The sequence below is a fragment of the Gasterosteus aculeatus genome, chromosome 13, assembly GCF_964276395.1.
Source record: "Gasterosteus aculeatus chromosome 13, fGasAcu3.hap1.1, whole genome shotgun sequence".
Classification (NCBI taxonomy): Eukaryota; Metazoa; Chordata; class Actinopteri; order Perciformes; family Gasterosteidae; genus Gasterosteus; species Gasterosteus aculeatus.
The window spans coordinates 21,438,461-21,465,425 of NC_135701.1; the positions used below are offsets into that span (position 1 = coordinate 21,438,461).

The 26,965-nt window shown below is 47.1% G+C and overlaps 1 protein-coding gene across 2 annotated transcripts in view; it reads left to right on the top strand.

The window, feature by feature from the left end:
- The first annotated feature begins 1,402 nt into the window (after positions 1-1,402).
- LOC120830140 (protein unc-13 homolog B-like) overlaps positions 1,403-26,965 on the top strand; it is a 61,923-nt gene continuing 36,360 nt past the window's right edge. Inside the window, exons 1-9 of one of the 2 annotated variants that reach the window (XM_078086316.1) lie at positions 1,480-1,715; positions 9,737-9,766; positions 13,907-14,006; positions 18,027-18,144; positions 19,034-19,157; positions 20,369-20,442; positions 20,830-20,887; positions 21,327-21,362; positions 21,930-22,143. In XM_078086316.1, coding sequence (XP_077942442.1) covers positions 1,694-1,715; positions 9,737-9,766; positions 13,907-14,006; positions 18,027-18,144; positions 19,034-19,157; positions 20,369-20,442; positions 20,830-20,887; positions 21,327-21,362; positions 21,930-22,143 — 776 coding nt within the window. In that variant the 5' untranslated portion in view covers positions 1,480-1,693. Of the gene's footprint in view, positions 1,716-9,736; positions 9,767-13,906; positions 14,007-18,026; positions 18,145-19,033; positions 19,158-20,368; positions 20,443-20,829; positions 20,888-21,326; positions 21,363-21,929; positions 22,144-26,965 lie in introns of both variants that reach the window. The other variant, XM_078086317.1, reaches the window with a different exon arrangement.

Genomic DNA, 26,965 nt, shown 5'->3' on the forward strand with positions numbered 1-26,965 from the left:
GTTCCACCATTTCGGAGCCAGGACAGCAAAGAGTCGTGATCTAGTTGAGTGTTTTGCTCTCAGTGAGGGAGGGACAAGCAGTTTGGCAGATATGGAGTGTGCGGGTCGGGATGTAGGGTTTGACCACGTCCTGGATGCAGACAGCAGGCGCGTGCACAGACATTTTGGGGGGCAGGTGCTCTAACCAAAATAAAAGGGCACCCAAATTGCCCAAATTGTTTATGAAATTAAAAATATTAATAAATGAATAAAAGGCACAAAATGACAAAACAAGGCCACATTGTATTTAAGCAATAAGGTACTCGAGGAGAGGCAGTACTTTATTATTACTTACTGTTTCTGACAGAGATGAAGCATAGCTTCTGCATTCTGGACGAGCTGCAGAGCTTGAATGGCGGCAGCAGGGTGACCTGCAGGAGGGAGTTACGATAGTCCAGGCGGGAGATGACAAGAGTCTGAATTAGTCCGCCTTCTGTATCCTCCTGATGTTGTAGAGCGTGTATCTACAGGATCGTGTTGTCGCTGTGATTTTGGGAGTCAGGGAGAGTCGGCTGTCGAGTGTGACGCCGAGGTTCCTAGCAGTCAAAGTTGGCGTTAGCACGGAGTTGTCAAAGTTAACAGTCAGGTTCTGGGTAAGCGAATCTTTTCCCGGAAAGAGAAGTAGTTCAGTCTTGTCGGGGTTGATTTTCAGATGATGAGCGGACGTCCACTGAGAGATGTCAGTCAGGCAGAGATCCGTGCCACCACCTGGGTGTCCGAGTGAGGGAAGGAGAGAATTAGTTGGGTGTCATCGGCATAGCTGCGGTAGGAGAAGCCATGCGAGCGAATGACAGCGCCGAGAGCGTTGGCGTAGAGCGAGAAGAGGAGGGGACCCAGGACGGAACCCTGAGGAACTCCAGTAGTAAGAGGACAAGGTTCCGACACAGATCCTCTCCAGGTTACCCGGTAGGTGCGGCCCTCAAAGTAGGACGAGATAAGGGAGACAGCTGAGCCTGAGACACCAAGTTCCTGAAGGGAGGAAATAAGGATCTGGTGGTTGACTGTGTCAAATGCAGCAGAAAAGTCCAGAAGGATGAGGACAGAGGAGAGAGAGGCGGCTCTAGCAGTGTGCAGTTGCTCTGAGACAGCAAGGAGAGCAGTCTCTGTGGAACGGCCTTGAAGCCTGACTGGTGGGGGTCAAGGAGGTTGTTACGGTGAAGATAGGAGGAGAGTTGGTTAAAGATCGCACGTCGCAAGAGTCATAAATGTTTAAGTGTATGTTTTGGATTTTCCATGACTGGCATCAAATGTATTTAATGTTTTAGTAGTAGTTTGGGTCTAAGCTACTTTCACCACGACAAAATACCAACGAGGTGCTTCCACACCGTCCGTCGTCCTAATTCCGACCTTCCCGGCAGCCCTTGAACGCAGCATAAGAGCTGCGCTGACGGATTTCAGCCCGTAGTTAGTTGGTCACCCTTTTTAAAGCCCCTCAACCGCCGCCGTCCCCCCCCCCCTCTCTGGATTGTCCACCGTGTCCCTCACATCTTCAGTTTCTCGGCTGTATTTTCTTGTGAAGAGACGATGAAGCGCAGAGCACGCGCGCCCCGGGAGGAGCCTCGATGAGCGCCGCGCAACAGGCAACCGGGCTGCGAACCCGCTGACGGCTCATCGGCTTTACGGGAACTGTTGCACGAACCCCCCCCCCGCCGCGATGTCCCTGCTGTGTGTCAGAGGTAAGAACCCACCCCGCTGCACGGTGCATGTTTGTTTCTGATTTCTTAAAACAATTAAAGGAATATAATAAATGGTTGGTAAAAAGAAAGTGTGAGCTGCGGGCGTTTGGGTGAATTGCATGGAGGGGCGGGGGGGGGGGGGGGGCAAAGTTAATCCCGTGCAAGATGTTCGGATTTTGTAGAAATATCACGTTGGAACCCGGACGTCCTGTATCAATAGTGTCCTCACAGGGCATTAAGAAGGAGATACATTGGATGTATAACGCGAGTATAATTGAGTTCCCTACATTTCTACCTCTTACTCCAAAACCTGTTATCTCAGATGGAGGTCAATGGCACTGTTTGGGGTGTGTTGACATGAGACAGGTCAGAACAATACATTTCTTCACATTAACAACGGCGTTTTGCCTTTTAGCTTTTAAAAATGACATTGTTGGTTCATGGAGGTTTTCTCATGGATGATTTGTTCCTCCGAGTTTTAGAAAAGTTAGACGTGAATACAACAAATAAAAGTGGCCTGTAGCACTACAGCCTGAGGCGATATTCTTATAACAGATATATTATCTTTATGTTGGCTGATTAGCTCATTAGACATTGCAGTACACAAATGCTGAAGATATATATTCTCTAAGGAGCACTTTAGTTTGGTCACATGTTGACGTGTCTTTGAATGGTTCAAATTCATGGTTTTTAATATAAAGAAGGAGCATTAGACAATATATAGTGTTGCCATATTTTTAATCAGTCAGGCTACATGGAACACGAGAGATAATCATTTACAACTAGTCATTAAAGAGCGACGCTTTGGGTCCGAGCCGTGACACTGTGAATATGTGAGTAAAAAGCACAGCATTAAAAATGAAGACCTTTTTAATGTCTCTTTATGAAATGACTGAGGCTGAAGACTGTAAATGTTTAATTGCTTAAAACTGGGTATTTAAAGGCACAGGCTCTGTTTCCCTGGAGTTTTTTCACGAGTCTTTCATATCTACTGTTCTTATTCTCAGTATACTGCCGTGTTCCTGCAGCAGCCCAGATGGGTCGAACCAAACGCCGGCTCTATGGGAGACATTCATGTTTATAGGTTGCTCCGGCACGGAAGCTGCTACGGATGAAGGCGTAGGAACAGGAGGCTGTGGTTGTGTGTGAGAATAATAAGAAACAAGCCGTGTGTGTGTGTGTGTGTGTGTGATCAGGAGGACGAAGTTTAGTTAATGGAAGGTTAAATACCAAAACATAAATCGGTTTATTTAACAACTTGGCTTCTTTCCAGATTACAAATGGCTCTTTCACAGAAACGCTGAAAACTATTGTCCGCCTATCTCAGCCTCTCAGCCTCTGGCGTATTCTTCCTCACTGACCGGTTTCTTTTTTTCTACCATGTCGGTGGGGCGGAGAGACGGTTTGGTGTGAGGCACAGCTGGTTCCCACTGGCCTCCGCCAAGTGGAATTACATATATATTAGAAAAAAGGTTTCAGATTGATGGAGAGTGCAGCTCACCTGTATCAGGAAAACCTCCTGAGTGGTGTGTGCGCACACACACACACACACACACACACACACACACACACACACACACACACACACGCACACGCACACGCACACAAATCTTTGAACACTACACTGAGTCAGGCAGAATCTTTGAAGCCAAGCAGATGTTGTTCTCGACCGTTGGGTATCGGTGCTCGTATCAAATACTGAAATCAGTCAGTAGCAAGTAGAAATTCTTCGTTGACCAATCCGTGAATTTATTTAATCAACAAAATGTGAAAACTCCACAGAGAATCTTGTGAAGGCACCATTGTAAATCCTGAGTTTAACGGAAGTGCCCATTAGCGTCTTGGAAATAAGTCGCTACGTGGAATCAATCGTCTTTGAGGAAGATTCTGAACCCCAAATTACCAAATTACCTCACAGAGGAGAACATGTTAGTCATTGAAGGGATGTAATGTTCGTTTTAAAACACAATCATTATACTATACTATACTATATACTTTATATATATATGTTGATTCTTCTGGGTTTGTTTTTAAAACTCACCTTTAAGAGCTAACGTGTGTAACCTAAAGTCAGACTTTGGATTGTGTACTTAAAATCTAAAACTGCTTCTTAAACCCCCGAGTTCTCCGAGCGATCAGTTCAGAGATCAGCTCACCGCGGAGAGACGCCCGTAACCCGGTTGGTTATTTAAGAGCGTGCGAGTAGACGGGGATTCCTGAGTGCCGGCTTCTCAGCTGGGTGGCCTCCGTTAGCTACGTAGCTACGTGGCTAACGGAGGCAGAGGGGCCGTTGGGCTCATTGTACACAACCAGTCTCGCTCGCTTTAACCGTCTTTTTATACTTTTAGTTTCCCACTCGTAAGCTCATTTAAAAAGTGCTGAGCTACGTCGCCGCGTACTGTTGGCGCCGCCCGGTACGCCCCTCTTTTACGTTAATCGGGTCGTGTGGCGTTTGGGTCCAAAGTTTCGCTTAGGAAATGGAAGGAGAGGCGGTGAACGACTGAACAAGTTGACGATAGTCGCGTCGATATGTCTCAGGCAAAGCAGAAAACACAAGGAATCTTTCTTTCGGGTGGCTACACACTAGGGAAAATATACGTATAGTATTTTATTCCAACAAACCTTCCCTTTTTTTTAAAGGTTAGTGGACATTTTTGTTACAGCAACACAGATGCTTCAAGACAACAGAGCATTGGCGGCTGGTCTCCATCCAGCCTGGCTTCATCGCCCCTTTAGGTCACCTGACTTCCTCCCATGCTGATGACCGCCACAGCTGGAGAGGCTTTGTCACTCGTGACGTCAGCAAATGTCATTTTCGGGTAATTCTCACGCTCACCGTCTGGGCTGCTGAGGCGGCTCCGCTCGCCTCTACGCAGCATGGTGTTTGACCGGAAATGTTGACGGATGCTTTTGTATCCGTCGCCCCCCCCCCCCGTGGGCCCCAGTAACCCTTTGGGTTTTAGGTTTTGTGTGTCTTCATCCCCGGCGTGGCAGACGGCCTCTCCCGGATTCAAAGGACCTTTCCTCTCATTGACAGAAATGCGGTCAAACCAGAAGAGCCGCACCCTCTCCGCCTCTTGAGAGCCGCGATTCCTCCTTCCTCCTTCCTCCTTCCTCCTTCCTTGTCGCGACGCCACGGCGGCTCGCGGCCCTCAGAAGAGAGCGTGAAAAGCCAGAGGAGGACACAGCTCAGCCCCCCCCCCCCCCCCCCTCTCAGCTATTTCCAGAGGGGCAATTAGCAGCAGAATAAATACATACGCTGATGCCGTTGAATAATTTGCAGCCCGCTGTGAAGAATTAGCATTGGAAGAAATTATAGTGGAAGAATGGGAGAAAAATACATGAAAATGTGAGCGAGAGAAAGTCATAACTGGAAGCCTTCTGCGGGCCACCAGATGCAATCGGTGGCGACTGCAGGTGAGGACAGATCAGCGAACCACTGTGCAGGAATCAGAGGGACACGGCGGCCCGTCTGAGGGGGGAGGAGGAGAGGGGAGGGAGGAGGGGAGGGCGGGGTTGGAATAATCCTCTGGCCATCTGCTGCTTCTGCTATGCTGTTTGTGTGAATACGTGTGTGTGTGTGTAGCTCACGTGGGACAGGACTACACCCCCCCCCTCCCAGTGATAGTACTACTTCCTGGTATCACAACGGGCCACTTTCCTCAACTTCAGAGATGGATGAAAACAGCTATGAGACCAAAGTTTTTCGTGTACTCGTTTGGAAATTGGGGAGATTTCCACTGACATGTTTAACATATTTATTATGTTACGTGCATTTATCTTCGAATCAACCTGAATGGAGAGTAAAGTAACCTTTTCTCGTTTTGGAGTCTGTGAGCTCGTACCTGCAGGGCAGGTGGAAAGCCACCTGCGGAGTTCATGTTTAGGGGGCGTTGTGTGGTTGGAGAGCTGCCGGGTGGACGTGGCCCGGGGCTGACATTGGAACCTGGAGGGTTGTAGGTGTGATTGTTTAGCTCATTGGTCGGTCTATAACAAGTTGCGGGGGAAATCATTTTAAAAAGGCAAACTAAATCAAGTGGGACCAAATGTTCACACAAGTGACACATCTTCACATCTTCCGCCGCAAACTAAAGACACACCTCTTCAGACTCCACTAAAAGACTAACGAATTGTAGCACTTACATTGTACTTGTAACGCCGCTCATCTAAAGCAAATAAATCGGCTTATTTGAGGAAATTACACTTTCTTGTTTCTTGTTCTTCTGAGTTTGTGTCCCTAAGTCGCTTTGGATAAAAGCGTCAGCTAAATGTAATGTGATGTAATGTGATGTAATGTAATGTGATGTGATGGACCAGTGCAACATTTGTTTATCGCAACTTTATTAATGATGCTCACATTTGTGCAGCCAGCAACAAAGTGAATGTTGTTACGTGTTCCGTGAAGAAGGTTAATGGTTATGACCAATGGAATGATGATGTGTGTGTGTGTGTGTGTGTGTGTGTGGTTATGTCATCCTTAATATACCCCCCTCACACATTTGCTTATTAGCATGCAGAGTGAGCACTAAAATTATAATCTAGCCTTTTAAATTTAGCTCAGAAATTGCTCCAGAAAGGTACTTTTTATTTTTTTTATAAATACTTTTTTTGTATCGCACCATGTTAGTTTTTCTGACATCATGCAGCTCAAAGGATGGAAGGTAGCAGGGACGCTCAAACAGTCGCTCACACACACACACACACACAAACACACACAAACACACTCTGGCTGTTGTTAAATAGAAGTGTGCAGCCCATAATGACACAGCGGCCAACCTCCACCGACCCGAACCCACCGAGAGCCGGCGGGACCAGAGCTGATAACAGATCCTGGCCTCCTGTTATCTGGTAATGGCACCGCGGGATAAGTTAGTGAGATGTTCAGACAAAGCGAATCCACCCCCCCCCCCCCCCCCACTGTACGCGGCCTGGTCTCAGCTGAACATGCTGCTGTGTGTGACGCCGCGATGCAGAGACCTCAAAAAGTGACTCTAATTATTTCAACCCTTAAACCTCAAAGCCGCTCCTTCGCACGCCGTAGCCACAGCAGCCCGTCGGGGATGCAGTCTGAGGAGGAAGAAGAAGAAGAAGAAGAAGGAAACATGTCGTCCCTGTAGCTTTGTAACTAAGAAGCTGGCTAAAGTTGCAGTCCATTAAAGCAGGTACCAAACCAGCTGTTTCCATTCGTCCGGCATGCCGCTGCGCCGGATACATGGATGCCATTTGTTTTTGCAGTTTTTATGAAAGCTGGATATTACTCGACAATTAATGTTGGAGCCTTAAGGTGGAACGTTTGAGTTGAGCAAGCGTTCAACCGTACTACTGTGTACAAGCAAAACGCACCGGTAGTCGGCCACATATGCACGCGTGTGTGTGATAAATGTAAGAGGCACAGCTCGGCGTATCGTGCATAGAAGACGAGCTGGAGCACAAAACGATATGAATGCTTTGCCGCCTCTGTAGCGTCAAAGACCCTACAGACGCGCGCGTGACGTAACAATGGTCAGTGCAGCCGCTTTAATCCGATCCATGACTCACCATGTGAACATCCGTCGGCCTGCATCAAAAAGCCTTCATGGCTTTCCTCAATATCACAACCACACGAAGCACTCGGAGAAGCTTTGGATGCTCCACGGCGTCGAGAGTTTGTCGCTCTTGCAAGTTGAATCATCGTTGTTTTGCTTCTTCCCCCACGTGGTTCCCTCTCGTCTTGGTCCGCAGCACAATGCAGCAGCGTGCAGTCGGCCCTGCAGCCCTGCTTATGGGCTTCAGCTCGGGCAGATTATCCCACCAGCAGCACGCACCCGCTCATACAATCACTGCAGTCACGTGCGTCCCGCTTTACTACCTCTGATCAGAGCCACGCTGAGCTCCGTCAGCTGACCTTTGTGTTGTTTATGTGACGGGACGGATGCGACTAACAGTCTTTGGTTTGTAGTTCATATTATCATTCGACAGAACCTGTTCCTTTAGTCCAGTACTAAACGTTTGTAAGGTACTTTTACTCAAATTAAAAATGCTTTTTTTGTAATTATTAATACAAAAAGGTAAAAATCAACTCTTCTATTATAATGTATTATTATAAGCTAAGTTATACAGCAGCCTGTGACGTTCTTAAAATAAGCTTCACCTCTGCCAGCTGAAACATTAAAGTAATAAACACAAATTCATGATTTTAGTTGTGATGTTGCTACTTTTTGCTACTGACACTTTGGTACTGTGCAAGTATATTTTGAATGCACTTTTAATGTATTTCTACACTGTGATATCACTATTTTAATAATATAAATATTAACATTTATGGTGGCTTATGAATTGATTTATCTGAATTGACAACATTTGAAAAACATATTTTTCCCGGCCTTAAAACTGCACATGAATGCACCACTCCGATTGGCGGCTACTAAACTACATCCCGATGCAAGCCTCTGTTTCTGTGGGCCGCCAAAATAAATCTCAAGGATCTTGTTGAAACGTTTGGTTCCGTTCTGTATCGTTTTATTTTGTCATGCACACGCAGGAGCCCATGTGGACAAAAACACCTGGTGAACAAAGAACTTCTGATTTTGAGCTTCCGGTGTCGTGTTTCTGGATGATGTGCGACCGGTGCAAAGCTCTAAATAAGCTGTGTGCTGCGTTATATCGCAGAGTGAGGTATCTGACGGCAGACATCTCTCAGACACGAGAAGAGAATCACGCTGTTTAAAAAAAAAAGTGTACTTTATTGCAGAAACAAAAAAGCACTTTGCAACATTTGGCTTAAACGTTATGATTGGTGAGTATAAGATTGACGGACCGGAGGCCGACGCGGTGTGGATGGGTACCTGGTCACTCTGGTAGTTTTATGCACGTATTTTTCCTGTTGAAGCTGGCAAACTCTGGACAAAGTCACAATATATTCTATTTACTGGAAAAAAATTAAGGTTTTGCAATAATATCCTGGATCTTTCACCATTGAAATATATGATTTTATATAAAATTAAATGAATGGATTTACAGAAGAAGGTAGAACAGCCTGCAGTGATGTTTGCAGACGACGCATCAGCGCTGCTCTGTGTGTCGTTCTGCACAGTTAAAGCGTCTCTCTCTCTCTCTCTCTCTCTGCCTGTCGGTCGCCCTTATCAAATCTCCGCACTTTCGGGCTTCGATTCAATTAAGACATTGATCTCCCCTCACTGAGGATGTGCATTGAAATGCGATTTAAATAACTGAATCACCTGCAGAAGGCCATGAGCCTGCATAGTGCTGCGTGTCTGAACACAGATCCGGGGGCGTAGTTCGTCCTTAATTGCGTCTGATGGGCGACACACTTTGGCATTTCTGGACTCTCTGGCATTTTCACGCATTTGTTGTCGCGCTGTGCGTGAATTCTCACAACAAGTATTTCTTTAAAGGTCCTTTTTTACAAAGTTAATTGTTATTTTTAAAAAGCAGCTGTTATTCAAAGTGCTTTTCAGATGATTGACAGGGGATGAATTAGATAAAAATGGAGAGAAAATGAAGGGAGTAAAATGAAGGTGAGGAGAAATTAATAAATACAATAAAACATTGAATAGATCCATCTTTAGCACTTAGCTTGAATGCTAACATCTCCTGCTATCCTGTGCTGGTTTGCTGTAGCGTACGGTCGGCTTGTGTGTTTTTGTTTTGTCTTTTAACAGAAACAGTCACATACGAGAACAAAAGTATGAAGCAGAAATCTGTGTTGAAACCAATGAAACGCACTCGTGGTCATATTCCACCACAAAAGTAGAACGATGTGTTGTGTATCTCATATCCAGAGAAGAAGGTAAATTATCTCCAGCCTCCAGTTAAATTTACAGATTCAACAAATAACCCAAATGCTCCTGCAAGAAAGGAGCCGGGATGTTTCCCAGCTTATAAGAACAACAGTCGCATGAGGTTAAGAAACAACACAAATGACATCAACATTTAATGAAGGAGACGAAACTAAATACAGAAAGGGACAAACAACAACGTTACCTCATGACTAATCTGTGTTTTCTCTCTTTGTCTTCCAGTGAAGAAAGCCAAGCTGCACGGGCCTCCAGGTAAGAGCTTCTCGTGTGGATCTTTGGTCCACAACAACTTGTCCAACGAGTGTCTTTCGCCAACACATCTGTGTAGTTTGTTTTTTAGAAGCTTCGTCTGTCTCTCAGTGACCTGCGAATCGGTACAAATACAGAAAGTACTTCTTGTGAGTCGAGGCCGTGACCTTCACGCGTTCTCCGTCTTGGTTTGATGCGTGGCGCTAGAATCAAAGTACTGATGAAATGATGGAGATATTTGATTGGATCATCACAGTTATTAAAAGTCATCCGAACAGGATCCAATGGGGACCATGAAGCAGGGTGGTCGCTCCAGGTTGCTACCCCGAGCTCACTGGTGGCAGAAATCCAAGATGGTGGCGCCCAAAACGCCCGAACTCGAAGAAGATTCTTTGAAACCCCGTTATGAGCCGGTCGGAGGTGAAGCACTGTGTTCTGGTCTCCGCTCATCTCTCCAGGCGACGATGAGGGGGAGAAGAACAGCGACGAGTGGGAGAATGAAAAGAAATCAATAGATCGTCGCAGACAAAAGGGCCCCCTGCCGGCCCCGAATGACGACGTGCCATCTCGCCGTGAAGGAGAAGATGGAGACAAATGTCTAGGTGTCCCGAGGGAGACGGAGACGGACTCCGGATCCAGGTGGGGATTCGTCATCGGCCGATTGCAGAGCAGATTCTCAGAGCGGAAGGAGGTGGATTTGATTGGCCTCCCCCGGGGGTTCATAAAACAAGACATGAGCGATGGCCGGACAGTCAGAGCTGCCGTGGAAATGAGTCCTCCGTCCTCCAGTCCCTCCCTTCAAACCCCAAGTGAATTAATAGGTGGACTTTACCTGTTTGTTCAGAAGCAGCAGAATGTCCTTAAAACTTCCGTTGAGTGTAAAGTGGAATTGGATCAAATCCGCGAGTGTTTTTATTCCAATGCAGAATTAGATCACACTCCTCTTATTGATATTATTGATGTGACACAACTATTAGTCGCAGGTCGGACAGCAGAGATTGTCCCACTATAATGTCCCAGTTTGGGGAAACATGATCTGATTTAATAGGAACAAGCAATAGATTCTTTTCCTTGGGGGAGTTGGCTGATGTCCCAAAGCCCCCCTGAAACCCCACCGGTGGACGACCCCCCCGGGGACAAGTTGGCTGGTATATGTGTCACTCCGTTAGTTTGACTCACATTTCCCTGGTTGTAACCGTTGATGTTCATGGGAGGTGAACCAACAGCTCTGGGATCAGTTACTGTGATACACGTCGTTCGTCTCCAACAGGCATGGAAATGATGATGTGATACGAATGTCTCATATATGCAATTTATACAGAAATGGCAAAATCGAGAAAAGGCCGTCAGACCTTAAGGAAACACAGAACCGTGAGGATCAGTCCACAGGACGCACTGATTTCTCCAATGATGCTGAAATGTTTGGATTTTTGGGCCAAATGTTGCTCATATTCCAGTCGTACTACTGCGTCTGTCTTTTACACTCCACCGTAGCTCAAATGTAGGAGATCAATGCCAGACTGCGTAATGCTATTCTCCCTCAGTTATAGAGTCAGAGTCCACTTACAACGTTCATGTAAGGAGATCCCCCTCCGAAGCAACGCTAACGTTTAACCGAAACGTTACGGGAAACCGATTAAAGGCTCAAGCCACTTTTAAAAACCAACCGAGGTCAGTAAATATGAGTGAGAGAGAAAAGGTGTCCCCTAAAACATCAGCTTCAGGGCGAGTTGTGAGTGTCAGAAGCTCACACATCCGGCCTCGGGCGCCATGTCGTCGTTCTCACCACTGGCGGTTGTCTTGAACGGTCGCGGACGCTCGATTCAAACGCGACGCGGAAATATTATAATAATATAAGAAATGCAGTTCATGCTGTTGAAGGAAACGCAGCTGAAATGAACATGCTTCTTGTTAAGAGACCACAAGAAATGAGTCACCCCCCCTGCCCCCCCCCCCCCCGGCTGTCCCCTAATGGAGTATTCATTACTGTCGACAGCCTGGTAAATGTCATCTCGGCTGCCCCGTCCGTGTGTACCTCAAATATTACTTATTTATTTTCATAAGGCATCGCCACTTAATTATAAATAACGCCGGCTGCTCCCCGAGAGGCTCCCGCTGCATGCTGGGATACGCCCCCCCCCCCCGCCCCACCACCACAGCTAGTTTGCTGCTCACTGCAGGAAGGTGTGTGTGTGCGTTTGTGCTTATAGCGTTTATGGAGGTCGTCCGTCACGAAGAGCTCGGCTGACGTCACGGGATGTTGAATATTTCTTTATTTTAGTTTTTCCGCCCAGTTGTTGGAGTTTTCCCTCATTTTCCCCCTTTAGACGAGCTGGTAAACAGGCCGTCTGCTCGCTGCCCGTCCCCTCGTCCCCTCAATCACACAACTGGCAGCCCGCTTAAGTGAATGATGGATTATTCCTGATTAACCTCGTCCACCCCCCCCCCACCCTGTCTCTGGCCTTCTGCATTACGGCTCAGCTCTGCTCGGGGGGGGGGGGCGACGGGTAGACCGCCGGCTCGGCACCGCTGACAGTCTCACATCGCCGAGAATTCAAGGTGCCAAATTGAAAAATCCTACTCGGATCTGTTACCTGAATGCAACTCTCCGTGTCATTGTTGACATGTTATAGCGTGTTCTATTAGCGTTGTGTAGGATTATATAATGCGATACAGAGGTTTGTCAGATGATGCGTCAGCCAGAGGCTGCACACAATGTGGAGCAGGTCATGGATCAGGATCTAGGGCGGCAGGGGGTCTTCCTCTGAGAGCTCCGCGGGGACAGAGATTGGATAGTTGTGAGAAATACGTCTTTATGCAACATTAGGTTGACCAGAGGAGGCGGCTGAGGATCTCTTCTGTGGCTGTGATCAGCCTTCTTTCCTCCGTCCACATCTTTATAAAGTTATTATCCAGAACAAAATAAACGAGTCACCGTTTTCTTAAGTCTTTATTTAGAAATATTAAGAACTCAAATTTTATTTTTGACGGATATATATTTTATTTTCTATTTACTTTAATAGCTTCCCAAATGAAGACAATGACTAATTGAAGCAGAAATATACCAACAATCAGCTGATTTGTAAACATACGGACTGTTAAATACACACAGACTTATCATTTTTTACCCTTTTATCACTTTTAATCTGTCAATAACAATTATTTTTACATTTTGATTAATTACTCATGAATTGAGTAAGTGATTTCTTTTAAGCATTTAATTCAGAAAACATTGTATTTGTTGTTTTCTTGTAAATACTGTTTACTCCGCGCCAATGCACTGTGAATAAAAGGCAAATGTAAATAAAAAGGTTTTACATATGATTTCTTTGCCCTTAATGTGGTTGTTACGGGTATTTTAAGACCCACGGAGGCCGAACGCGGTAATTTATGCTGCTCAACATTCATCTCCCCCCAAATCCACCGATGTGGCCCTCAGCTCCTCCGGCCCCCCTTCAACAGGAAGTGGACGTTAGAATCAGACGACACAGAGAGGACAAGGACACACAAATACACAGTTGTATATTTTGCTGTTATAAGAATATTTGGTAAAAAGGTTGGTGGGGAACATTCGTTATTATTTTTCTGCTAAACCGCTCTGTTGAGCAATTTGACAACGTCCCACGTCTTCATGGAACCATTGTGTGTCCTTCTTTGTCTTTAAATGGTTTCTATGATTTATTATTCTGACTCAGATATCCAGTCAAATGCAGAACCAGCAGTAAACCCACAACACCGCTGCTCTTCCCCACATCTTTATTAATCAACATGAGGCTAAACACGACAAACCGTATGTTGCTCTTCTTCATCAATTTAAAATAAACACTTTAACAGACCTGTTTGAACCTCAACACTTGAGTTGAGGTTCAAACTCCTCTGTTTTATACGTCGGCCCCCCCGGGCTTCCTCTCTGAGAGCATGGATGCTAAATAAAAGAAGGGTTGCCAGGATACAGCGGTTAAGGTGAAGCATCCAGCTACGTCAAAGGCCCCAGATTACGGAACAGCAATCTCTCTCTTATAATCTTTGCAGGATAATCGAATGCAGCTTTAACACGGGTACAATAAGCCTGAAACATCCACAGTCATTCAATCCAAAAGGCCTAATCTGAGTCGCACCTTCTGCTTTCTCCTCTTCTTGCAGACAAGTTCAACGCGTACGTGACCTTAAAGGTGCAGAACGTGAAGAGCACGACCGTCACGGTCCGAGGGGACCAGCCCTGCTGGGAACAGGACTTCATGTTGTGAGTGACGCCCGCTTTCTTCATCATTTATTTACCGTGGCAACATGTATTCATCGCTTGCAACTTTTACCACCCAAACGATCGCGCTTGTGAGGTGGCGATAATGTGATATAACATAAATAGAATTTGATCCCTGGCAGCCAGAACCGGTGTCCGCTGCCAGTTTCTTCCAGTTATCCTTTTTTTTGTGGCTCGCTGTCACTCACATTAGAAGCTACGTCTGTTTTCGGCAGCGACCTCTTGGGATGCATTAAGGCAGATGTGGAGAGAAATTGAAGATTCAGAGTGTGTGCGTGCGTGTGTGTGTGTGTGTGTGTGTGTGTGTCGATGGCTGGCCCTAAGAGGCCTTCCTGAAATTGAAAGGCAGCGCGTGGACGCCTGTGGGACTAAATGGTCGTTTGTAGTGGGAGCAGGTCGGGCGGATGGAAAGTGAAACGGCGGGCCGAGCTCGGATAAGTGGACGAGTCCGTGATGGATTTAATGAGTCGTCCGGTCCAGTCTGATCCCACGGGGCAGACGGGGCTGATGCAGAGATCCAACTCGGCTTTTCAGGCTCGCAAGTCGTGCTGCTGCAAATTAATACAGTTTTTTTCTACATTTTCATTGGTCTGAAATGGTCTTTGGAGGTTTTTTTTTTTTTTTGTCCAGACATCCAGGTGAATAAGTGGGCTTAATTTGTCCATCTCGGTTTGTCTTTAACTGAATCTGTTTGCATGTGACGCCGGCTAATAATTCAGCTTAGGGTCTTCGGCTGCGCTCCAGCAGCTCTGTGCACAGGAACAAAGTGTCGACATTCTCGTGTTGTTCAGCAGGCGAGGTTTAGCATGTCAGCATGCTAACGTTACCAAAAATCGCTCAACACAGGGCAGCTGACGGCGACTGACCGTTTTTTACATAATCGCATATGCAGTTTTTTCTTCCCTGCAGTTATTTGGTTAATCTGTTTCTTCCAAAAGGTTTCTGTTGAGATCGGTGAAGCCAAAGAAACATGAAGCCTCGGAGCGGAATAAATGAAATAGAAATGCGACGGCTGTTAAGTTAACCGTCGTGTATGTAAATGAGGAGGATTTGTACCTCTGCAGGACGTTCAGCTGCACGATGGCCGTTTGCTCGCCTCCTTCCTGGGGGAGGCCGGTCAATCTGCAAGCCCACACTACAGGTGTCTTTGTGTGTCTTTGCGCTCCTCACACTGCGCTTCCACTGCGAGTAAACGGCTTTGTGAAGAAAATCGTGTTTGTCACTCGGCGCTCTGCTCCTCCTCTGTGGACAGTTCTTGTGTATTCTTTGTGAAACCTGACGATGTGATACTGCGTCTCTTTTATTTTCTTTACTCCTCAGTTTTGTCCCTCTTAGGTTCGTTTGCTACTGAGGGTTTACGTCTTTTGACGGGACCCACGGCGTCGCCTCGTAGATCAGCGGCTTTCCGTCACCTCTCCACACTCTGTAATCTGTAATCTGCAGATTCACAGCAGGAGAAACCGGCTCACGTTCAAATAGTGGCCTCCTGCCGTTTCTATTGAAGCCACCGTCTCGCCGTTACGTTGTTTGTGAAGCGTAAAAAGCAGGCGGGTCTTCAGCCTGCAGGTCTCCACCACGTCGCGTGGGTCATCAGCAAGGTTCAAGCAAAGCCTAAAAAGTTCATCAGGGTCACTGCGTTCTACCGTGTGCTTATAAAATGACTGCTGCAGGACCCCGAGCATCAAGTGGAGGACACACACACACACACACACACACACACACACACACGCTGGTCAACATTCTATTGTTTTCCAATTGTTTGAATCGATTCTAAATGAAATTCGACCTGGGTTCTTCTTCTTTTTGGTGGCAGTGTAACTCTGTTAGAGCACAAAAGACGTCCTCCTCCTCCTCCTCCTCCTCCTCCTCCTCCTCGCCGTGGTTCCACCGTTTCCATAGAGATGTTTATTGCAGCGAAAAAAAACGAGGCCATAGCGAGTAAAAAGCTTACAACTCAATTATTAAAGCTCCAGGACGAAAATGAAATAAGTCACATGTTGGAGTGTCGTCGCTTAAAAGTGACATGGAGGACACATGGAGGAATCAGGAAGGACGCATGGGCTTGTTGTTGTGTTCCTCACAGAAACCCAGGTGCTCTCAGTCCTCCCCCCCCCCCTGTCCTCCCCCCCTGTCCTCCCCCCCTGTCCTCCCTTTCTGTCCCCCCTCCCCTGTCCTCCCTCCCTGTCCTGTCCAGATGAAAGTGTGTGTTCTGTCCTGTCAGCGTTCATGTGTGTGTCTGTCTGCGTGATCAAAGCACTGCGTTTTATTATTCCCGGCATCAACGCAGAACCTCAGCAATGGGCTTTGATGGAGGCCGTGTGTGAAGCTTCAAGATCTCTGACACACACACACACACACACACACACACACACACACACACACACACACACACACACACAGAGACATGGTCCTGGTTTCCATTAAATAAAACGCTGCTTCTGTCAAAATCCAAACATAGAAATTAAATCATTTTATTTAATAAACTTGTTTTTACATTTTACTTTACTTATTCTTATAACTATATACGCAATATGTGTGTTGTTCCAATTGTTTAGACGTTACGATGACAAGTGTAGCCGTTACGCACAATCAAACACAAAGTAAATGGCAGGACAAGCGGAAAACGCGCATGCGCACTTCCTGTGTTCTTCAACATTTACGTCAAAAAGCACAACTCTGCTGTGAGCTTTGCACGTAAATATGTTCCGCCAGTAATCATCTATCAAACATGGACCAATTCAAATCGAGATATCACTGGACATTTGCGCAGCTGCTACGTTCGCAAGCGGAATCACCGCGAAACTCAAAAGGCAAAACGGACGACATCACGTATTTTAAACGAGTGTCACAACGAGGTGATCGACGTCTTCACGACGCAATAAGGTCGCCAAAGCAAATCGCACCGACGTCACCGCACGTCACTGCCGTTTAGATCCTGCTGTTACAAACCAGCTGAGGTCCACTGGACGGAATTTGGTGAATGTCCACCGGTAGTCGACCCACCTCGACAATAACAAAGTACTTTACGAAGAAATGTAATCATTCCAAAAATGATCCAGTTTCCGACCCGCGGAACCCAATAAACATGTTCTAATATGAGACTCGGGGGAACTAGTCTGGTTCCTGCTGCTGCCCCTCTGGGACCTTCTCTGGAGAGCAGAGCGTCACTTATCCGTCCGCAGAGAACCGCGTCTCCGCTTCAATGCATTCGGCATGTGAGAAGGACTTTGGGACGCAGACGATATGCAGCATCGTGCTTTTTAAACGTTATTTGACAATTTAGAAGCAAAAAAAATGAAAAAAATGTGATTGAAGCCGCGTTGTGATGTCGACGTGAAGCCCGACGGACGCGTCGCGTGACGCCGCCCATCAGCTCCATCAGGTGGCGTCCGCTCGATGGCCTCCACCGACACAACGCGACCTCTTTCCCAAACATCAGACAGGTGGAGACATCAGCTGCTCGTCTCCTTCAGTGAGTGACGAGTAGCCCACGCACACACACACACACACACACACACACACACACACACACACTCCATTCTGCCTCCATCATCCCAGCTGTGAAGCGTCGACGGAGACGACTGACACCAATGGGACTCAAATATGCAGATGAGACAGTTTGCTGTCTTTTCTTTTCCGGCGGATCCGTCAGAAACTGACAGCTGTCATCCTTCAGTCGACGGCTTTAGGATGAGCTGACCCACTTTCTGACCCGATGGAGGGCGGGGGGGGGGTAGGAGGGGATGGGTGGTGTGTTTATCAAAACACAGGTAGAATCTGCTTCGTGAACTCACAAGTTTTCAGAGGAGAACTATTGCCTTCAGGGTGCGTTCGATTTGTGCATTAATACACTGAGAATCACCCAGAAAAGATCTGCTTGCATTTTGACATCCGGCCGTTGTTTTTTGTTTGGACTTCTGCTCCTGATGTAATGTGTGTGTGTGTGTGTGTGTGTGTGTGTGTGTGTGTGCGTGTGTGTGTGTGTGCGTTGTGTTTCCACAGTGAGATCAATCATCTGGAGTCGGGTCTGGTGGTGGAGCTGTGGAACAAAGGCCTGATCTGGGACACGATGATCGGCACAGCGCTGATACCTCTGGACTCCATCGGACAGTCTGACGAGGTGACGCTGCCCCAGCGCACACGCACACACGCACACGCACACACACACACGTCGCGTGTGCAGGGATGGAGGGCCGATCCTTTGATGCCCCTCATGCCCGTATGAACGTGGAGGTGATGGTGCTCCTTCCAGCTGAGGCCTCCCCTCTGATTGCGCTTCCAGTCAGGGCTACTCGGTAGACCGGCATGACTTTCTTACGTTCTGTTCCTACCGTTGAGAATTTATTTTTGCAACGCAAAAAAAACGCTGACTTGATCTTATCAGACTTTGAAATATTAGATTTTCCACAGAACAAATGGTGGATGCACTGGAGAGGCACCTCTTAACGTCCAGTATGAACAGCAGGAGGGATTAAAGCCCCCAGTTTATCGCTCCATAATTCCTCTAATCCCCTTTTATTTGTGGCTGTTAAAGTTTTTCCTTCTTCACTCCGTCGCTCTTTCAATGCGACACAATGACTCGAACTCTTTCAGTTGTCGTCTCAAACACTGCGTCGTGACTTCTTCCCACAATCAAAACACCTGAGCAACAGAGACGTGGCGGATTGGTGCTGCGCCGCGTTCATTTATTATTTATATATTAATTATATTCTCGCCACAAGGACCCTTGAAATAGACCCGCGTACTTACTGCTACGTGCTCATCAGAACCCATCTTCACCTAAAACACAAGAGCAGACAACCTGTGAGAGGGATTCCTCAGACTCGGCTGGCAGGCTTGAGTTTTAGGCAGCAGTGCTTGTGAAGTCATTAATAACAAATCTCCTCGTCTCCTTGTCTTGGCTCGGGTCTGTCGACCGGCCCGTTTTCCACGTTGCGTCCGTGATTCTCGACAAATGAAAAGTTTTCTGTCTCTTTCTCTGTTGTCTTTGTCCATCTCCTTTTGCTCAGGAGGGGCCGGGACACTGGACCCCGCTGGACTCCGAGGTGCTGATGAGGGAGGATGAAATCTGTGGTACCTCCAACCCAACGCCACACCAAGTGCTGCTGGACACCCGCTTCGAGCTGCCCTTTGGTACATAGAACTATAAATGTGTACATGTATATATTTATCTGTGCTCACCCGAACACAGCAGCCTCGGATGGGATGCAGATTGGAACCCAGATAGCTTAGCATCATTTGCTGAGTCATGATTCGGCTCAAGAGTTAAACTGAGCCACAACTGTCACAGTTGCAGCACTTTATAAATTAAGGTTTGGAATAATGTTTTGCATGCAGAGGACCTCTCATCTCTGCCGCTGTGCTGCACTTAGTCGGGAGGTAAAGTGTTGTTTAGCCTAATCTTCTGTAAGCTGATTTATTCGCTTACTTATTACTCACCTAGTGAGTTGGAGCATATATGTAGGGCTTTTAATGTGAAAGGTAAGAGCGGAGAGCAGAGGAGCTCGTCTGCGCTGCCTTCGTCATCAGGATTGAAAGCAGTAATACATTTTGCCATCTCGGTTCTGACTATTGTGCAAAACCAAAAACATGAAATACATCAGAAAATTCTATTAGCTGAATTCACAACAAAATAATTGCAGTATTAACTAGTTATCAACCGATGGCGGACTGACTGCTACTAGTAGACAAGCAGCCTCTGTGCGTTTCGCCAATCTGGCTTCATGACATTTTTACTAAGAGTTGATTCCAGGCAACGTCAATAATACATCACCTTGAATGCTCCTCAGCAACCTTTTATCTTTATTTCTTGTTCCTTTTATTTTCTCGCGCGTAACCACTTAAACAGCACGTGGTTTTGCTCAGTGAGCTCTTAATTTGGCGAGCTGTCCGAAGATGAAAACTTTTGATGAAAACGCGCCAAGATCAAGCAAACTCCCAACACAAAAAACGGTTACTTTCACCCTCTTTTTGGTCTTCACCTGTCACATGTGCCTCAGGCTTTTCTCTTGAGTGACAGCTGTGACAAATCATCGATAAACTAGAATAAAGATATAGTGCACATATGCACGCGGTCAGTTACACTCCACAGTTAACCAAAACTTCTGCACAAACTGCTGCCCTCTCTCTGTCTCTGCCGAGACACGAGGTTCATTCTATTTCTGAGCCCCCAGAAGGAAACCCCCTCGTCATCTATTAAACACACGCATGCATATAAGATGAGAGTCTGTGTGTCTACTTCCTCCTCCTCCGCCCCTCGGCCCCCCAACTCTCTCCCGCATGCGTCTCCAAATATATAAACGGTACTTTTTTTTGTTTTTCTTACTTTCGATCCGTCCTTCCAGATATTCCGGAAGACGAGGCTCAGTACTGGAGCGGTAAACTGGACCGGATCAACACCATGCGGATACACGACGAGGTCAGTTCACTCCTGATCAAAAGTTGTGAGTTATGACTTTAGAATCTATTAGAGATGTTGAATCCTCATCGGGACTCATTAATCAGTTCTGAATTCTACACAGTGAAACTTTCACTCCCACGCTCTGTTTTCTTTTATCTTAATCTGCATTATAATGAATGAGCTTTTCTTTAAACTGCGCCGTCAATGGTGTTATTTACAGTTTTGAGGGCGTTCTCATATTCATCCTGCTTGACCCAACATTACGTCACAGGTTTTGCTGTTTGTCGGGGCTCTGCCGCCACCTAGTGGAGCACACGGGTCACTACAGGACGTACCAGCCGTAGAAGGTCCTCTATCGTTTGTGTCTTTTGGTATTAAATCCTGTCTCTCTTCTCCCGTTTGCAGTACCCTCTGCAGGAAGAGGTCCGGAGGGGGCGAATGGCCTCCGTGCCCTCTCAGTGCTGTGAGTATGAAAGACACTGAGCTCACCAACGTTTGTGACGTTGTGTTGGTCTTTGTTCGCTCACCCTCCTCACCGATGACCCTTATTAAGATCCTTCGCTCTCATTGGTGTGTGTTGGTTTGTCAGAAGGATTGTGGGAAACCCGATTGTCATGAAACTTGTTGGAAGGGGGTGGCAGGGGGCCGAGGACGAACCAGTCAGTGCTGGAGTGAAGTGTCCTTCAGGTGTCTTCTTGTGTTTCATGAGAAGGAGGCATTTCCCAGCAGCATTCTGACTCTTCATCTGAGCCTCTTTGGATGCAGCAGTCAGACATTGTTTCGCTTACTATTTTTTTTATCTCACACTGGTGTAACTGTTCTACATTTTGGGGTGTTTTCAGTTACCTGTCACATCCTCTTTTCTTCCTGACTCCTTTGAACACTTGCCTCCATGCCTCCAGGTAGTTGGAGTTATTTCGGATGGAATGACCAACAGAGTACGTATAGTCCCAACCAGCCCCCCCAAGCCCCCACCCATGTGACTTGTCATTCACTCCACTTCTGCATGGTACAGCGCTCCTCTCTCCTTTGAATAAGAACCCTGCACGTTTGCTCCGTATCGGTCGCTTGTCGTCGTATTTGCCATTCATGTACCTTAATCATCACAGTACAAAGTGACTTGTGTGGTTGATGTTGTCGTCATATTCCATGTGGCTCTTGGAGAACATTGTTTCTATCGTTCCAATAACTCCTTAAAGCCTTTGCCATCTTTTTGTACTACATGCCTGCTACCACTAGAGAGAGCTTTTGGTTCTAAATATTCTTCTCATCATAACAGAGTCCTCACTAACACTAACTCTCAGATTACTGCATGGCTACATACAGATGTAACTTCTGTAAAAATCACCTCAATCTGTTTCTTAGATATGTCACCTGATGCTGTACCATCAAGTCCAATACATGATTGAGTGACAATCTGTTGGATCTTTTTGAAAATGCATTTCAGACGTGCTGTTGTTTGTGCTTCGCTGAACTCTCGTGCTGTGTTCCTGCCTCCTGTGCAGCTTTGGATGACCACGACAGTGCAGTGGATGACCGCGACAGTGACTACCGCAGCGAGACCGGCAGCAGACCCCCACGCTTCCACAACACCCCCCAGACTAATTCATCAGTCCACCAGTACCCCGTAGGGCGCAGGGCCCAACACCCGACCCCCTCAGGGGAGGCCGACTCTATACGAAGCTACGAGCTGGACTACAGAGAAATACGGCGTCCCAGGTGAGCAAAGAGCCACTCGCAGACCTCGTGTGCCCGTTGCTTTGAGGAGTCACTCTGCTTTTTTCATTTGCTGTTCTATTTCTTTGCTTGCATGAACACTTTATTTCCATTTGATTAACGCCTGATGCTTAATTTACCTTCTTTTCTTTTCCTTTCTTTCTTCTTTTTTATTTGCATCACATTCTGCTTCTTCCCTCATTGCACTTTGCATCTGAAATCAAGGCGATCAAACAGTAAAGGTGGAATAAGAATAATCCCTGTCGACTCCGGTATGGGCGTGGAAGATTGGGAGAATAAATATAAAGTGCCTGACTCGGGTGTCTTGGATGATTACCTGGACGCTGAGCAAAAGATTTGGGAGGACGAAAATAAAAGCATCATCTACCGAATCAGCGACAACTCTTGTGAGTCCAAAAGTAGCAGGTTCTACCAGACCGTAGAATGTGACGCTCTATCCCCCGATGAGGGGGCGGACGGCGCCCCCCCCAGACAGAGACGTGGCATTGGTAGTGGAGAGGTACGGATAGTTTACAAGGAAGCCGGCAGCTTTGAGGATGAGTCGTCCCCTCCTGAAATTGATATAATTCCCTCGGTCAAACAGCTACGACAGCAGGCAGACAGAGAAGGTCTACTTTACAAGACCAGACTGTGGGCCAAAACTGCCTTGGAGGACACACTAGAGAGCTATGCAGCTTTTTGTGAGGAGGAAGAAGCTCGGGAAGAGGCTGCAGGAATCAGAGGGAGGGGAGACTATGGCTCGTTTGGTTCAGATGACATGCAGTACTCCTTTGGATCTGAGGAGGAACTCTATGACCTGACGTTTTCTGATGGGGATGTTAGCTATGAATATGACAGTTACACCTACCCTAGCAAGTACATGTCACCTTTAGGACAAGTCTATTTAAGTAAAGGGAGAATAGGTCATGGACCAGATCCTATGTTGACGCCCGTAGAGGAGCCAAATGATGAATATGTAGATGCCATGGGTGAACTTCAAAGCTTAGTTCATTCTGTATCTGAATACCTGGCCGTGAAAGAGGAGGAGATCAACAGCTATGAATCAATTCCCAAACCAATTAGAAGAAAACTCCCAGCACTGCCAACCACTGCTGAAGTCGTACAACCTGAAGAAAGTAATAGCCAAGAAGTCCAACCCGAAGTTAAGGAGGACACTGCTGTTGAACAGGGAATAGCTGGAGTAAAGAATGCTATGAGTTCATTATTCAGTACAATCAAAGGATCAAAGGCTACAGCTGAAGTAGAAGCCTCTGCCACGCCTACATCTCCCAAACAGCCACAGGCAGACTCCGGTATTTCAAAACTTCTCTCTTTGATCCCTAAAGTTAATACCGAAGCCCCAGAAACGTCTGGTACCATTCCAACAGATGCACCACCACAACCCGAGTCTGGTATTTCAAAGCTGCTTTCGTTCATTCCCAAAAGTGGTGGCACTTCCGTGCCAGTGGCTATAGTTCCTCCAGCCTCTCAGGAGCCCACAGCAGAAAAGAGGTTTTCCCTGCAGTCTCTTCTGCCGTTTCAATCCTCTGAATCCAGTCGAGCAGCCGACACGGGCCAGCCGTCAGCGCGTGTTGACACAGAGGCACAAGCCAGTGCACCCTCTGTTATTCAATCCTCCTCCGGTTTGGAGTCCATGTTTGGGAGGCTTAGTCCTTTGAGACTCTTTTCGAGTGCACCGCCATCTAAAGAGCCTTCACCTCAGCCGTCAGAGCAAAGAAGCCCATCTGCTAGAAGCAATGAATCCATCCAAGAGTCTGAAAACAAATCCACTGGGCCTAGAGAGGGCTCAGAAACAGAACGACAGTCATCAGGCGAGACGAGGCCAGGATCAGGAAGCGGATCAGCTGATCTCTTGCCAGATACAGGATCGATTGAGCTTTCGCAGGAAACCGTGAGTGGATCGGTGGAGCTTCTGCCAGAAACAGAGTCATCTGGTGAGCTACCTGATATTCAAGAAAGAAGAACACCTTCAATCTCTGAAGCAAAAGCTGAACGCATTACAGAGGAAACCGGCTTCTTCAGTCCTTTTAAAAAGTCTCTGTCTACCCTCATATCAACAGCTCCTGCCGAAAGTCCCCCGAGCAACACAACACCTGCTGAGGAGTCATTTTTAGGCAGCAAACTCAAGATTCCTTTTTTCTCTTCGGAAAATAGTCCCACAATAACCCCACCAAAGACGGAAGGGGGAATGCTCTCAGGCATTCTCAAGTTTGCATCTGGCGAAGATGTCAATGCCTCTTCTCAAGGTCCATCCTCCAGCATTGGCAGAAGTCCCACCCCAAGTCGTGCTGCTCTTCTTGAAAGTGCCCCTAAAGGAAACACAGAAACTGGCTGGTTTTCAAACCTGTTTAAGGTAGCCCAAAGTGAACCCGCTAAGGAAGCTGCATCACCAAAAATGACTCCCAGTGTATTGCTAACCAAGCCTAGTGGTCAAACTGAGCCTCATACTGGACCGATGGTCCCTGAAACCACAGTGAGCCCGCTCTGCAGAACAGAACAATCGTCTCAGGAGCAAGCATTGTCTGAAAAAGATTCCCGAAGCAAGACAGAAGTCCTGCCTGAGGCAGATGTCACATCTGTAGATCAAGTTCCACCAAAACCTGTGGAACCACAACTCTCAGAGGCCAAAGGCATATTTTCCGGATTGCTGAAACTAGGATCAACAGAAGACGTGTCGTCTGACAAGAAGGCCCAAGGAGGGGAGAGTCAGCCTCAACAGGGTGGACTATTCTCAGGCCTATTTTCATCACCTTCTCAGTCGTCTGCCGAAACAAAACATAATCCCCCCTCACAACCGCCAGGAGGAATGTTGTCAGGACTTTTAAAATTTGCCTCTGATAACGTGTCTGCTCCTACCAATCCGTCACAATCATGCCCAGCAGGCCAGTCAGGCCAAATTCCACCTCAAGGACAACCTGCTGCTGAACAGACAGTTTCTGCAGGATTCTTTTCTGGGTTCTTGAAAAAAGCTGCTGACACAATGACTGGGGCTCAAGCAAATCCGCCCAGTCAAGAGTCCCATCCAGAAGGAGCTGAAAATATAGTAAAAACAGAAAGACTTGAACAAAACTTGAGTCAAGGGACAACTCCTCCTAATCAGTCAGGAGGGGATTTGTCTGACCAGCAATTAGAACAGTCTGTAGTCTCCCATCAACAACCAAACCAACAACTACAGACTGATCAAACAACTGAAGAAAAACATCTCCACGCATCAGGAACTATGTCTCAACCTAGTGGAGGTTTGTTGAAACACACTGAAACCGCTTCCCAGCCACAAGAAGGACCCCTGGCAACACAATCTACACAATCAAATCAGCAATCAGGTAATATGCTGTCAGGATTTTTTAACAAGATCGTGGAACCTAGTCCCACTCCGCCCCCACAACAATCCCAGTCTGGTGCTCAAGGGACAAACCAAAAACCAGCAGAGACAGCACCTCCTCAACAAGGAGGCTTTTTCTCTGGTCTATTTGGAATGGGGGGCCAGGACTCTGCTCCAGCAAACCCAGGCCAGCCCTCACAAAACCAGCAAAAAAGTGGCACATCTGGGAAACAATCTAATGAGCAACAGGGCAATAGACAAAACCAAGTCCCTCCACAACAGCCACCAGGTAGTCCCGGAGGTATGCTCACTGGATTTTTTAACAAAATTGCGGATGCAGGCCCCCCACAGCCCGCAGTCGGAAATCAACCAGAACAGCAACGTGCACAAAGAGCAGGGCCGAGAATTACCCAGCAACCACCTAATCAACAGGGAGGCCTCTTCTCTGGGCTATTTTCCACCGGCCCCACTCCTCAAGCACAGCAACCACCAGTTAGTCACAGCAAACAGCAGCAACCCCAACAAGGTAACAGACAGCCTCTACGGAGGCAAAACCAGATTCTTCCACAACCAGCTGCCCCTGCACCAGAGCCGCAGCAGGGGGGCTTATTATCCGGGCTTTTTAATAAGTTAGCATCCACGGATAATGTACAACAACAGCCCTCTCCACAGACAGGGTCCCAACAGGGAAGTAAATCAAACGTTGTTGGACCTGGTCCATCTACAGGTCAGCAATCGGCTCAATCCAGTCAGCAAGGAGGATTCTTTTCTGGTCTGTTTGGGCAGCCATCACCTCAGCAGCAGCAACCACCTGGCAAGATTGCAAATCCTCAACATACAGCAACCCAACAGCCTAGTCAAAGTGGAGGTTTGCTTTCGGGTATTCTGAAGCTTGGATCTGGTGAAAATGTACCACTGGATCAACAGTCATCTCAACCAGCTCAGGCAGGTCAACCATCTGTTAAATCCGGACCAGTTCCAGCCCAGCCTGAATCAGGGGGATTATTGTCGGGTCTGATGAACAAAATTGCAGGTACTGTGGAACCGTCATCATCACCTCCTGATCAGGTAAATCTCCAAACAACACAGGAACAACATTTTCCCCGTGCAGGACAGGGGCGACCACAGATTCAGAGAACCAAACCAGTAGAGATGCATTCCACCCAAGATGCTTCCACGGTTAAGGATTCAAAAGGTCCAGCTCAAAAAGGTTTTCTCTCTGGCCTTTTTAGTGTCACAGAGGAGTCAACGCCTCCGCTTGGGAAGGAGGAACCAAAAACCAGCACAAGTAGCACGTCTCCTGGTCTGCTATCTAGCATTTTCAAATCAGGCCCCAGTGAGGCTAGCACTTCTGCTCCTGGAAAGGAATCTGAAAAAGGCCTTCTTGATCGTTTTCAACCAAAGAGTAAGGAGGATACCTCTTCAAGTACAGCAACACTCACAACTGCTGTTGTTACAGCTACTTCAGTTGTTGATTCCCAG